Genomic DNA, 14,643 nt, shown 5'->3' with positions numbered 1-14,643 from the left:
TGCATCCCATACCGCTTAAGAAATATTGGGCTTGATCCTGCATTCCTTCTAAACCTGATATTCCCACTGGTTTCAACAGGGGCAAGGGCATGGTTTTTTAGGTGTATAGGGACAACTGTCATGCAGATCTAATCTGCCTGTTGATAGGGATGACAGATACAGGAAAATCCTAGATCCTAGATAGATATATAGGAGCAGACCTTTTAGCTGGGGCACATTTTCCTACAATCAAGTCCTTCTCTTTGGCTTGCTTTCTACAGAGTGGTAAGTTAGCCAAAACTCCACAAGTGAGAAAGGGTTTCATTAAGAACATTCATTTTCTTTGTACCTAAATACTGTATGAATACATTCTGCAGACACACTGTGAAGTGGTATTAGTTCTGTTACCATACTTTGGATGTTTCAAAATAAACACCTCAATTCAGAAATGGTGTTAGGCTGACCTGGGGGGCTGGCAGCAGGTTATTAGGCTGCCAAGAGAAAGTGAGTACAGTAGAACCTCAGCATTATGAACTGGCCAGTCAACTACACACCTCATTTGGACCTGGAAGTACACAATCAGGCAGCAGCAGAGAACCTCTCTCTCCCCTCCCCCCCCCCCCCAAAAAAGCAAATACAGTACAGCACGGTGTTAAACATAAACAACAACAAAAATAAAGGGAAAGCTGCATTTTTCTTCTTCATAGTAAAGTTTCAAAGATGTATTAAATCAATGTTGAGTTGTAAACTTTTGAAAGAACAACCATAACGTTCTGTTCAGCGTTACGAACAACCTCCACTCCCGAGGTGTTCATAACTCTGTGGTTCTACTGTAGTCAGGTTTGAGATGCTTGCTCTTCAGAGGCTGGATCCTGGGAAGTCCTGAGTGCTCTGGCCCTGATCCAGCACTTAAGTACATGATGAACTTTAAGTATGTGTATAGTCCTGTTGAAATCAATGAAACTATTCACATTCTTAAAAATTCAGCACATGCCTCTCTGAACTGAAGCCAGATTGTCCAGGACCTCACAGGAACAAGCCCCAGAGCTAGTGAACCTCAGGTTGGGTATATTATAATCATTGCAGAGAACCACTGGCCATCTCGAGATGACTTCATTCTAACTTATCTTTAGAATGACATTGGGATTAGTTTTACGGATGCAATTTATTCTATTCTGTATCCCTACAGTCAATCCTGTATCAGGCTGTGTAGGGAAAGAGACTGCTTGTGGGATGTAGGTTTAAGGATTAAAAATACCCTAAACAAAGCTAAGGAAAATTCAGGGATAAAAATACCCTAGTACTGTATATGCATAAAATGGAAGGCCTGATTGAATAAAGCTGTGATTACCATCAGCCATTTGATGCAAAACAAAGCACCATACAGAATGTCCTTTTCTTCATTTATAATCAAGTTTGCTACATTTCTAGACAAAATAATCCTGCTGGTTTCATAATCAGCAAAGTAATACAGAGGAATTGCAATAATGACCATTTAAATTTGGCATAGGTTTTATTTCACCAGCATCTACAAATCATCAGCTGTTTTGTTATAATTGTAAAGGGCAGATCCATAAAATTCATAGGAAACATTTGGTAAGGATTATTTGTTGATGTATATTTAGACTTTTTACTGAATTTTACAAGGACATTGGCTTTCATAACACTCAGATCATGTGTCTGACTGAAAGAAGTGCTTCACTCAAGATATACTGTTTACATTACAAATGTATACATACACTGTATGCAAGTCAGTTACTTCTCACATTCAAGTCTGATTTTATTAACAGAAGTTTTGTTAATTGTGAACTGTATGTGTCCTAGAACTCTACTCCTACAAATAGTTTTTAAAAATAACATACACATATTTTGTTCATATTTGCAGCATGCAGGCCTGATATTGGACTTCCCAGTTTAAAACAGATGCAGCGGTAGAAGAGAGTTCATTGTTTATACAATGTGCTAATTGGTGCACTAGTACTGTATTTGCTCTAGGCCTAAACAATGGAATGATATTTATCAAACTGACCGTTCAGTGTTCTGCTGTTATGAATAACTCTTCTTCTCCACATGTCTGACTTCTCTCTTTGTCTTAACCTTATAACCTTCTCCCTGCTTTAAAGAAAAGGTACACACATTAACACATATGCAGAAAGCATTTGGAATTATAAAACTTTTCCAAACAGGTCCCATGTAGCTATAATAGGATAAGTAAAAAGCAGTTAAATCACATCAACACTTCATTTCAAAGTTACACACAATTCAGAGTTAACCACTCTGCTGAGTTGCAAAAACAGGCTGGAAATATCATCTAAAAGTAGAAATCACAGGTTTAAATTTTCAAAAATAGACACTAATTTTGGATGCCTCCGTTGTTGGTACCAAACTTGAAATACCTAGGGTTGAGCTTCCCATTGACTTTCGTTAGATTTGTGGGTGCTCAGCATTTCTGGAAAAATCAGACCCATAGGCATCCTAGTTGGGCACTCAAAATTAGTGGCCACTTTTGAAAATTTAAACCATAGTTATTATGATGTCTCATAACAACTGTGCTTTAAAGTGAATAGGTTAGTAAAGGAAGAAAAATAGCCAACAAAAAAATTCACCAAAGCAGAGCAGCAGAAATAAAGCCAAGGAAACTGACAAGCAGTGCATGTGTCATAAATAAGGCTACGATTTTGTCAAGGGTATTTTTATTAAAAGTCACGGACAGGACATGGGCAATAGACAATTTAATCACGGAAATATACACACAGTAATGCAGTTTTTACTGCATCGGTAGAAAAGCTTTTAAATTGCCTAGTAAACTTGGACTGAAGCCAGAGCCCCACCGCACAGGGCTGAAGCCAAAGCCGGAGCGCCGCTTAGGGTGATCAGACATCCCGATATTAGGGGCTTTGTCTTATATATGCAACTATACTCCTCCCACCCTGTGGGGAAAAAAAAGTGTCCCGATTTTTCACACTTGCTATCTGGTCACCCTAGCCCTGCCACCTGGGGCTGAAGCCCAAGCCTGAGCCCACTGCCCACGGCTGAAGCCCAAGCCCGAGAGGGACTGAAGATTAAGCCAAAGAACTCGCAGACATCTCTTGAAATCATGGAATCAGTGACTTCCATGACAGAACTGTAGCGTTAGTCACAGATTCTTGCCTTTTAATACAGCAGACTATTAGCCAATGTCATATATATTTCCAAAATGCATTGTGTTTAGGTTAAGTTGTAGAACCATGAGCAGAATTCTTTGTACCTATGCTAACCTTTTTGTGGAAATCTACTAATAGTTACACTGTTCCAGCCTTTGTTCTTTGTATGTGCAGAATCTGTCAGACGTATGATGTATGTTCTGTTAAGGAATGTTATATAGGGATTCTGTGTTGGGTGCCATTAGTAGAAAACAGTTCATGGCTCTATGGTCTATCCAGAATATAGACATCCAGAATGTTATTGTGTGCTGGATACAATATGTTAGGAAGGATTTGGACTGATGTCTTTGTATCCTGAAAAACAGGTATGAAGTTAGATAAGAAAAGGGGAGTTAAGGTGTGAATCTTCTACTTGCTGTAAACAAGGAGACTATATTAAGTCAAATTAAGTTCATACTTTAGGATAAACACAGATGAAAAATTGAAGCTGCGATTATTGCAAGCCTGTTCCCCAGAGTTGGTATCCTCTCTGTTTGGGTTGATTTATCTATGTTTAATAAACTGATTGAGCCAAGTTTTCTGACGTCTTGTCAACTGATAATCAAATCACAGCCCTAACAAGACCTAGAACTGAAGCTATTCTACATTAATTAAAAATAACCCAATATTTATCTAAAAATAAATACCCTAGGCCACTTTGGGATGACTTGCACCCTATAGGTCACACAGAAAGAGCAGTTCTTATGCTTCAGGGCATACAAGAAGTGAAGTTGGAACTGGCTCCTGCATGGGGTTGTATGGGAAGACAGAAGCTACTTGCACCCCTATTTTCCTTCTATTCTCCAGAGAGGCTGGCCCTGAGTAAGGATTTCGGGATTTGGCCTGATGTTCTCTTCTCCACACTGCCAAAATCCAAACATGTTCATGGCAGGCTGAATTCTGAAACCACTTAATCACATGAGCTGTGCCACTGAAGGATTACTCAGGTTAGTAAGGGGTTGCAGGATCAGGTCCCCTGTTCACTACAGGTAAATCTTTTTTCTGTTTGTGAAGGAATGATACAAAGCACATATCAGGTCCAGGATAAAAATGCTAAAAGACAACCAAAATAAACATATGAAACTACTTATTTTTGGGGAGGGAGGGGGTCAAAGATGAGAATTCAGACACAGTCCTAAATTTAAAACCAAAACCACTGACTGTTTTATACAAACAAACCCCGATATCTTAGTGTGAAAAAGATTTTTGCTGCTAGCACAATGAAAATAGACCTTTCTGAAAGTGAACCCTATCAGTAAACATTACAATGGTAAAACCTTGCCCTTCATCCAGATGCACAGCTTGTCAACAATGCAAGCACTTCTCTTTGCCAAGACTTGATGTTAAATTGCAAACCTCCAGCCCTTTAGTAGCGCTTTATAGATAGTCAGCACAACCCTCCTCAACTGTTATTTCTTTGTAGCCCCCCTCCATTACCATTTCACCAACTTTTCTCTCATGTGGGATAACAACACGTCTTATTACTTTCCGGGTGACCTGTAGGAAGCAACACATGAAAAGTATCGATTTTCTTTCCTGATTCTAAAAGGAGAAAGCATGGTAAGAGTAGTTACTTGAATACAAAGACTCAGAACAGTGAAACTGCAATTCATGATTACTTTTCTTGTGATGATGTTGCCTTCTTCATCGGTAAACTGTTCTTCTGTTACTGATTCGCCAGGAATGTTTTTGGCTTCCTCACCCTAAAGAATGTGTTATATGATTATCAATAGAACCTATATTTTTGCAATGCCCACACATTTGTTTTCACACCACTCCAAGCAACAAACACATGCTAGGTTGGATTTTAAGTAACAAAATATGTTCAAATGGGTTTATCTCACATGGATAAGGTGAAAAGCTTTCTTATAAACATGCTAATAGCTGTATTTTAGTCCATGAAAGGTGTCCTTAAAGCATTTACTGAGTTTCTAACTTGTTTCTTTTAAGCACTAAATCATGCATCAAACTCCTCGAGCAACAAGTACTTTTTCTGTAATGTTAGAGCGCTGTTGTCTAATTCATGTTGAATGGAAGCAGGAGTTCACAATGGTGTAGTCTCTAAACAGACATCCATTAAGCTATAAATGCCAACCATTTATGTACAGGAATTCTAAAATCCAAGTACAGAGGGTAAAATTTGGGATTTTAAAAGAAAAATGCACCCAGCTCACCCAATCAAACAGCCTAAAAGTTCACATGAGAAGAAACATTTCTCTCTATTTATAGAACGTATAGAAGTATTTGAAATGAAATTTTGTTGAAATGGAAGCATCTGCCAGCTTGTTGACAAGTGACATAGACCTGGTTCATAGCTCACTGAAGTCAATGGAACTCCTTCCACTGACTTTATTGGACTTTTGATCAAGCACATTGCTTGTGAAACCAGCAATATAGAAGACCAATGTAAGTGACTGTTAAAAACAGTTTTCAGTCCCGTTTTAATACTAGCTTAACATCACTGCAAGGATTATGGGTAAAATTTTCAGTAGCACCTAAGTGACTCAGCAGTCTAAGTCTCTGACTTTTAATGGGACTTAGGCATCCACATTAGAAAATTTGGCCTTTCAGGATAACATTTTCAAAAGTGCCTAAGTACCCACACTTGAGTTCCTGAAATAAATAAATACACATTTTACTTGTGCAAAATGGGTAAGTGAGCATAAAAAATGGTACTCGTGCACAGTGTATCTATACAATTTACATTTCTAACATGCAGCAACTCCTAACTCCTGGTCCAATATGAACAATGACTAAAAACAAACAAACTCTGCCTGAAAATACAGACTGCACTAAAATTAGTACCAACATTCTCCCACAAGCCAGCCCCATGGGACCAAGAACTTTTTCCTTCTTCTCACACATACTCCTCAGTAGGCTAGGGGAAAAACATAAACCTTGAGTAATGCTCTGAAGGTCAGCAAACTTGGACTCTGCCAGCCCAAGGGGCACACCTGTGTTCCAAAGCAAAGGTTACTCCCCTGTCACACTAGCCCTTTCTCACTGATTAAAACTGATGAGCTGTTAATTCTAGCACCTCAGCTGATCTCAACTGCTACAGTATCTTCACATAAAGAGAAGGGCCATCTCTAAGGTGTGCAGGACACAACCCATTTAGGGATTTATCGGGCCAAACCAACATCTTGAATTGCATGTGGACATGAACTAGAAGCTAGTGAAGGTGTCGGAACCGAATATAATATATTCCCTACACAAAGCTTGGCTAAATAACTAAGCAGTCATTTTCTGCACTGGCGGAAATTCTCAGATGGGCTGCTGGTGGAGCTCCATGCAGAGCGCACTACAGTAATCCAGTCTCAATGTGACTGTGGTGAAGCTCTAATGAGAAAGAAGAAATCAAAGAACTGGCTTAGGCATTGATTACAAACTGCACATTGAAGTGAGGAATGACAAAATGGGCCCCTGTGGCACTCTCAAGAAGGCAAGTACCCACCTTGGTGGGTCTTTCATTTGCTTTGGTTATCTTTCTTCCCCTGCCCTTCTCAAAGGCAAGATGACTTTTAAAGCAGGATATGCCCATAGCAAGGAACTGTTGCCTGCTGTGTTGGTGGCCATGGGGCTGGGAGGTGGCAAATGGTTTGACAAATACTTTATGAACTGAAATTTTTGGTGTGTTTTCCAGCCATTGTGTGAAATACAGGGACAACAATACCCTTAAGTTTCAGAGATGAAGCCGGCTGGGAACTGATGGTAGGATCTAGTATGCTGGGCACTTTTGCAACTGTCATTTAGACCAATACATTTTATTTTTTAAAACCGTGCCATCCGTTCCAATGTAATGTAATTAAAATCCATAACAACAAGCAATGTGGCCCAGTGACAGGGAAGTAGAGACTTAGGAGACCTAAGATGTATTCTCAGCTCTAGTGGTCACTTGCAGGGGTGCCATTTGGGGGGGACAGGGAAGGGCTCTAGCCCCCTCCCCCTGCCCGAGTTTCCTAGGGGAGGTCTACTCACCCTAGCCCAAGACAGAGCTCTTAAGTGCAACAGCTTGAGTGTGATATGTGATGAGTACTAAAGCTGGGAGCAGCACAGCCTTTGGGCACGGAGTTTGTTTATAAACAGAGGCAGGGTGATTAAGATAACAAAAGGCTTATCATTAAAGTAAATTAAGGATCATTAGACATGGAAACAAAGGGTAGGAATAAAAGGTGAGAATGGAGAGAGGTAAATAGTGGTGTCCCTCAGGGGTCTGTACTGGGACCAGTCCTATTCAACATATTCATAAATGATCTGGAAAAAGGGGTACACAGTGAGATGATAAAATTTGCAGATGATACAAAATTACTCAAGATAGTTAAATCCAAAGCAGACTGCGAATAGTTACGAAGGGATCTCACAAAACTGGGTGACTGGGCATCACAATGGCAGAAGAAACTCAGTGTTGATAAATGCAAAGTAATGCACTTGGCAAAATATAATCCCAACTATTCATACAAAATATAATCCCAACTATACATACTAAATTAGCTAACCTGTCAATAAAGAGAGCTTGGAGTCATTGTGGATAGTTCTCTGAAAACATTTGCTCAATGTGCAGTGGCAATTTAAAAAGCTAACAGAAAATTGGGAATCATTAGGAAAGGAATAGATAATAAGAGAAAAATATCATATTGCCTCTATATAAATCCACGGTATGCCAACATATTGAATAGTGCGTGCAGATTCGGTCACCCCATCTCAAAAAAGATATATTGGATTTGAAAAAGGTACAGAGAAGGGCAACAGAAATGATTAGGGATATAGAGCACCTTCTGTATGAGGAGGTATTAAAAAGACTGGGACTTTTCAGCTTGGAAAAGAGATGACTAAGGGGGGATATGACAGAGGTCTACAAAATCATGACTGGTGTGGAAAAATTGAATCAGGAATTATTTACTCCTTCACATAACACAAGAACTAGGGGTCACCAAATGAAATTAATAGGCAGCAGATTTAAAACAAAACAAAAAAAGTATTTCTTCACAGTCAACATGTGGAACTCTTTGCCAGGGGATGTTGTGAAGACCAAAACTATAACAGGGTTCCAATAAGAACTAGATAAGCTCATGGAGGATAGGTCCAGCAATGGCTATTAGCCAGGGTGGGCAGGGATCCAACACCATGTTCTGCCTGTTCGTTGCCTCTGTTTGTGAGAAGCTGGGAGTGGGCAACAGGGCAACTTGATGCTTGCCTGTTCTGTTCATTCCCTCTGAAGCACCTGGCATTGGCCACTGTTGAAAGACAGGATTATGGCCTAGATGGACCATTGGGGGCCAGTCTGATGTTCTTATATAGAACCCAGATGTATCTGCTCCCCACTATAACCCACTAGACCCCGCTCTCCTCCCAGAGCTAGGATAGAACCCAGGAGTCCTGACGGGGTCTTTCTCTCCATGGAGTTAGTAATAAAGTAAGAATATACATTAAAATTTTAAACCTAATCAGTATCCCTTAAGTGACTTGCCACGAGATGTCAGAACATGTTGTTATTAGAGCTGAGTGGGTCTAATATTTATTTAATTTTCTTTCTTTTATAAAAGGAATTAGATACAGGGCTCCTAAGTAGCCCCAGGAATAACAGTTAAAGTTGCCCCCCCCCCACCAAAATCTGAAATGGTGCTCCTGGTCACTTGCTATGTGACCTTGGGCAAGTCACTTCATTTTTCTGACCCTCTGTTTCCTCCCCTTCCCCCATCCTTTGTCTGCTCTATTTAGACTGTATGCAGTGTTAATGTAGCTGTGTCGGTCCCAGGATACTAGCGACACAAAGGGGGTGAGGTAATATCTTTTATTGGACCATTGGTGAGAGAGACGAGCTTACACAGAGCTCTCATCTGAAGAAGAAAGCTTGTCTCTCTGATCAACCAAACTTGGTCCAATAAAAGATATTACCTCACCCACCGTGTCTCTCTAGTTAGACTGTAAGCATTTTGCTGCTGGGGGCTGTGTGTGTGTACAGTGCTGAGTTCAATGGGGTCCTGATCTCAACTAGGGCCTGTAGGCAGTACTGTAATACAAATAATGAATAATAACATCACCATAACCGCCACCATAAAAAGTATGGCTCATAGGAAAGGTAACCAACACACGATGCCATGTGCATGCCCAGCTGCTCTCAGTTTGCTTTTATACTTGTTTCCTTTCTTACTGCATAAACAGGTGGGGATTTTGTCTGTATGTTTAGATATTTTTACATAAATGAGTGACACCTACTGTGATCAACTTTGAAACACAACATATCAGTAAATTGGAAGACATTTACTACAAGATGATTCAGCTTCAAAGGTATCTTGGGCTCTTAATTAGTTACATGCTCCTTTAAGTACAGTTTAATGATAAATGCAGTGAATACTGAGCAAGTCAGTGTTGATGAAATCTAGCTCAGATTTTTCTTGCTTGTGGGTAGTTAAAATAAATTACAGTAGGGTTCACAGTAGGTAGGGAGATAGATCGGATTGCACTGAATTTTCTAACCCGATGTAGTTATTAAGAAGGACATTTACTAGAAAAACTTGCCCACTGGCGGTTTTACTTGCTTTTGTCATGAACATAAAGCGGTGTTGGGTTAGAAAAGCACATTAGATAACCCCACCACAATTGCTGCTTTTTGCCTTGAAAATACAGAACTGGTGCATCCACAGCAGAAGTGAAGAGTAGATTCTTCCTGCTGCAACATGTTTGTATAAAGCTTTATTTTACCCATGACCATTTTAAATCACTGTCACAACATGGAGAGCTTTAGAAAACCAGGAAGAAAAACTTCATATAGTACATTCATGATTAATGGAAGCTCAGTTATATCCCGGGGATTGTAGTGAACAAAGCTATGATTCACGTGCCCCAACTCCAGAGTACAATGAAGGGAATGCTGGCTGCATAGGCGTGCGCAGGGGGTGTGCCCAGGCACACCCTTATGCAGGGGTGGGAAAATGGCCCCACTCTCCCAGCGCGGCAAGCCGCGGGGTCCGGCCGAGCACAGCAAGTCGCCGGCCCCTCCCCCACCTTCCCCTGGAGCCATGCCGCTGTGTGTGCAGCGCTCTGGGGGCTGGGGCTGCGCACTCCCGCGGGGCAGTGTTTGGCTCTGCGGGAAGGCAGACGCCCCCCGCTCATCCGGAGCCATGCCGCCGTGCGCGCAGCGCTCTGAGGGGCGGGGCGGGGCTGCCCGCTCCCGCGGGGCAGCATGTCTGGCTCTGCGCGGAGCCAAACATGCTGCTAGGAACCTCATGATAAGGGGTCCAGGGCCGGGGGGGGGGGGGGGGAGGGTTGGATAAGGGGTGGGGGCAGTCAGGGGACAGGGAGCAGAGGGGGTTGGATAGGGGGTGGGATCCCGGGGGTCTGTCAGGGGACGGGGGGTGGATAGGGGTCAGGGCAGTCAGGGGACAGGGAGCAAGGAGGGTCCTGGGGGGGGGCAGTTAGGGTGGGGGGGGGTCTCTGGAGAGGGTGGTCAGGGGACAAGGAGCTGGGGGGAGGTTGGATGAGTCGGGAGTTCTGGGGGGGGCCTATCAGGAGGCAGGGGTGTGGAGAGGGGTTGGGGCAGGCAGGGAGCAGGGGGGGTTGTATGAGTCGGGAGTTCTGGGGGTCCTGTCAGGGGGCGGGGAGCGGTTGGATAGGCGTGGGAGTCCCGGGGGTCTGTCTGGGGGCGGGGGTGTGGATAAGGGTCGGGGCAGTCAGGGGACAGGTAGGGGGTAGGGTCCTAGGGGGGCAGTCCGGGGACAAGGAGCAGGGAGGCTTAGATAGGGGGTGGGATCCTGGGGGTCAGTTAGGGGCAGGGGTCCCAGGAGGGGGTAGTCAGGGGACAAGGAGCAGGGGGGGTTGGGGGTTCTGAGGGGGGCAGTCAGGGGATGGGAAGTAGGAGGGAGTGGATAGGGGCAGGGTGGGGGCAGGGCTAGGGCAGGGTGGGGCTAGGGCAGGGCTCCCTGGGTGCACACCCTAATGAAATGTGCTGCGCATGCCTATGGCTGGCTGGCTGGCTTTGCAAACCAGATCTTTGTTACCATACTAGCTGGAGTGCAGTTGGCATCCTCTTTGCTGCTCTCCAGGGAGCAGCGTTTTGCTTTCTTTTTAAATCTTCCAACCAGCCCTATTGATTTTCTGAACTTTTATTTACAGATTGTGTGTGTTCTCAGGGACCTCCAACTAAACGGGGTTATACAGTCAATGCTGCAGTAATGTGCGTAAGGTTACTCTTGGTTCTGGAGAGCTCTGATTTTCTTTTATGTTTGCTTTGTTGTTAGAAGGATAATGGTTCATTTTGTTTTGTTCCTATTTTCTCTGTTATTTTTAATGGCAGGGAAGAAGGGTGTAGCTGAATCTCTGTGACCCACAAGAATAAAACGGAGGATAAAAGCAGAAGGAAATAGATGAAGTAAAAAGATCCTTCAAATATTAAATTTTTGCAAAACGCTGGGGCAGATGACTCCATAGTAGCAGCAGCAGCAGCTCTAAGATGCCCTGAGTCCTGTTCTCCCACTAACCAAACCCATCATCAACACCTAATCCGGCCAGTCTCAAGATTAAGAACATAAGAACGACCATACTGGGTCAGACCAAAGGTCCATCTAGCCCAGTATCCTGTCTACCGACAATGACCAATGCCAGGTGCCCCAGAGGGAATGAACAGAACAGGTAATCATCAAGTGATCCATCCCATTGCCCATTCCCAGCTTCTGGCAAACAGAGGCTAGGGACACCATCCCTGTCCATCCTGGCTAATAGCCATTGATGGACCTGTCCTCTATGAACGTATCTAGTTCTTTTTTGAAGATTCACATTCTTGCAGTTCTTAAGCAGCAGCTGTATCTTGTGGTCTCAAGTTTATGTGGCTGTATCGCAAGAAACAAATACCTCATTAAGGTCATTTTCATTGGTGGGTTCTGCCTACTTGGGAAGGCTTCTTTAATCAGATTCTGCAAGTCTGTCAGCTATGCTGACTCTTACAACTGCTCACAGATGTACTGCTAAAGCTATAGGAAAGCGACCTGGTAAACTTAAGTGCAGAGCTGAAAAGAAGAAATGCCTCTGTTGAGGCAGCAGAAAGTGGTTTGAGATTGAGAACTTGTTGATGCAGAAAAAGCTCTATCTACATACAATGTGATTATAATGATAATAAGCAGTTTGTCCTAAGGGTTATGATTTTACTTTTCTGTTCTGACTTGTTAAAATAAACCAGTAACTTCAATAGTTTCCAAAACACTGACACTGTCACATCATGGATGAGGTTGTGGTGGGGGAAATTTAGAGCACAGTTACTGTCTTATTCATACTGGGTGAAAGTCACCCCAGTAGAGAGGGCACTCTCATGGCTGAATGCACAATGTAAGCCCCTGATGCACAGGTTGATGTGGAGCACAGGGCCATGTGCACTGGGTGAAATTCACCCGTAATTCTTGCCACCTTTAGGTTGGTTATATTTTCACTTTCCATAAATAAGTCTCCCCTGAGTAATAAGATCACAAGAGTTGCTGGTTTGTAATAAACTGCTGTTCAGATCCTTCTGCCCTGCTGCATTATTGAAGACTAAGACAAACACCCCTTAGAACTAACTACCTGTTTTCTCACTTCACTATCAAAAAGAATGGAAGGAAAAGAGTCCTGGTTTCTGAATATTTTTGGAAGAAAACACAGAACATCCACAACAGTGTCAAGAAGTAAAGGGAATAAAACTTGCAAAATGATGTGAAATTTGAATATCTTGTACAGAAATTAGGATTTTTTTCATTACAAAATGGTTTGTGAAGTGAAATGCAAATCTTTCACACGACTTTCTGCAATTTTGTTTCTTTAGAATTGTTAAAAAGCATAAAAATGAGTCACCAATTATTGTAATTATTGAATTCATTGGGGTTTGGATCTGCCTTGAAATTTTATATATTACATTATATTATAAATGTTATATATTTGTATATTTTACGGCTGAAGCTCCTATTTTCTCCTTGTGTGTTAATTGCCTGTACTCCTGCACCTCTTTCGTGAGTCCTAGTCACCAAATGATAAACAGGGAAAGGGAAAGGGAGAGGAAAAAAATTCTCTACCATTTTGAGATTAGCCCATGATCTGGTAATATGGGGAGATGTGTCTTACACATTTTGTCTAAATGTATGGTCCAATCCTGTAAAGTACTACATACCCTGGGAGTTGAGTTTGAGAATACTCAGCACTTCACGAGATTGTGCCCTTCAATCGTACTATCCTTGGGACAGGGAAATGACTTTCTCCATGTTTTGAACACAGCACAGCACAATAACTGTACATAGCAAGTAATAAGTAATAGCAATAACAACAACATATAAAGGAACAAAACAGAAATAAAGAAATGAGAAAGTCAATAAAGTAATTTAGTCCTAACATTACCTGTGGAATCATCCAGTGAATTCTTTTTCCACAAGACTGAATTTATCCTTAGTCCAGAGGTGATCAAATTTCACCCCGTGGGACACATAGGAACCTCTATTGCTTTTTATGTAGCAATGAGACAGAAATCAATATAAACTACAATAAAAAATGTCACATGTGCAACCCTCTGCACAGCAGCTATTCCATCGTGGAGCAGCCAAGCCTGTAATCACCTGCTTTCATTTGCTATTATTGATATGGATAAATAGGACTGAATCAAGATATGGACCCAACACTAAGAGCCAAATCCTGAAATCCTTACCCAGCTCTGACTCAGGAAAAACGCCTAATGACTTCAATGGAGTAAAAAGTGAACAAGCATGTCAAGGGTGTCCCTATTTGAAGATAATGCACTGCTTGCTCCAAACCATAATATATAGGATCAGCAGTACAATGGGCCAGGCAAGTAGTCTGAGGCAGCATGATTTAATTGGAAAAGAGAACATTGGCCTCTCTGGGGCAGTTCAATTCTAGAGCTTGAATTTTTGGTACTTAAAAAAAAATATTGCCCCAGTCTCCTATTTCTACCTATGGCCTCTAAAACAACTAACCATTGAGAAGTATTGACCAGAACACAAAGGAAAGGAAGGAGGTAGGAATTCTTTCCTGTACTATAGCCTTTCAAGCTACTGCAGCAGTGTAAAAGAGCCGTTAAGAGCTCAGGATCTTGCCAGGGGAGAATCTTTGTGCAATGCAGCTTACACTGCCCTATGATGCCCTCACAACAACAGACCAGTGTGAAAACAGGAACAACATTCTTATTCCTCTCTGGCTGCATAGAATACTTTAGATTACAATTACTGCTGTATCGTAGAGATGTACTGAACAGTTTAGAGATTTTGAAAGATGGCAACAGGCTTCTCCCATAAAGATGACAGAAAGATTTTACTCCCATTGGGCTATATCCAGCCATCCCCCCTGCAAGCCTCCACTGGATTTTAAAGAAGGAAGCATGATTCCCCTTTTCCATAAACGTACAAATATTAATCTAAAAAGTGCCATGAATAGCTGGAATTTATGCTACTAAAGGTGAGGCTGCAACTGGAGTACTGTGTCGAGTTTTGGGCCCCACACTACAAGAAGGACG

General features: G+C 42.1%; 1 protein-coding gene across 3 annotated transcripts in view; it reads right to left on the bottom strand.

Annotated features, from left to right (window-relative positions):
• Positions 1-2,025: 2,025 nt before the first annotated feature.
• The window catches only part of ANK3 (ankyrin 3), a 305,045-nt gene continuing 292,427 nt past the window's right edge, over positions 2,026-14,643 (bottom strand). For all 3 annotated transcript variants that reach the window (XM_065407161.1, XM_065407162.1, XM_065407163.1), the window contains one exon: positions 2,026-2,094. In XM_065407161.1, the coding sequence (XP_065263233.1) occupies positions 2,026-2,094 (69 nt within the window). The remainder of the gene's footprint in view (positions 2,095-14,643) is intronic.

This window comes from Emys orbicularis, chromosome 7 (genome assembly GCF_028017835.1).
Source record: "Emys orbicularis isolate rEmyOrb1 chromosome 7, rEmyOrb1.hap1, whole genome shotgun sequence".
Classification (NCBI taxonomy): Eukaryota; Metazoa; Chordata; order Testudines; family Emydidae; genus Emys; species Emys orbicularis.
Note: the sequence above shows the minus strand (reverse complement) of the source record. Positions and strands in the feature narration are given on the sequence as shown.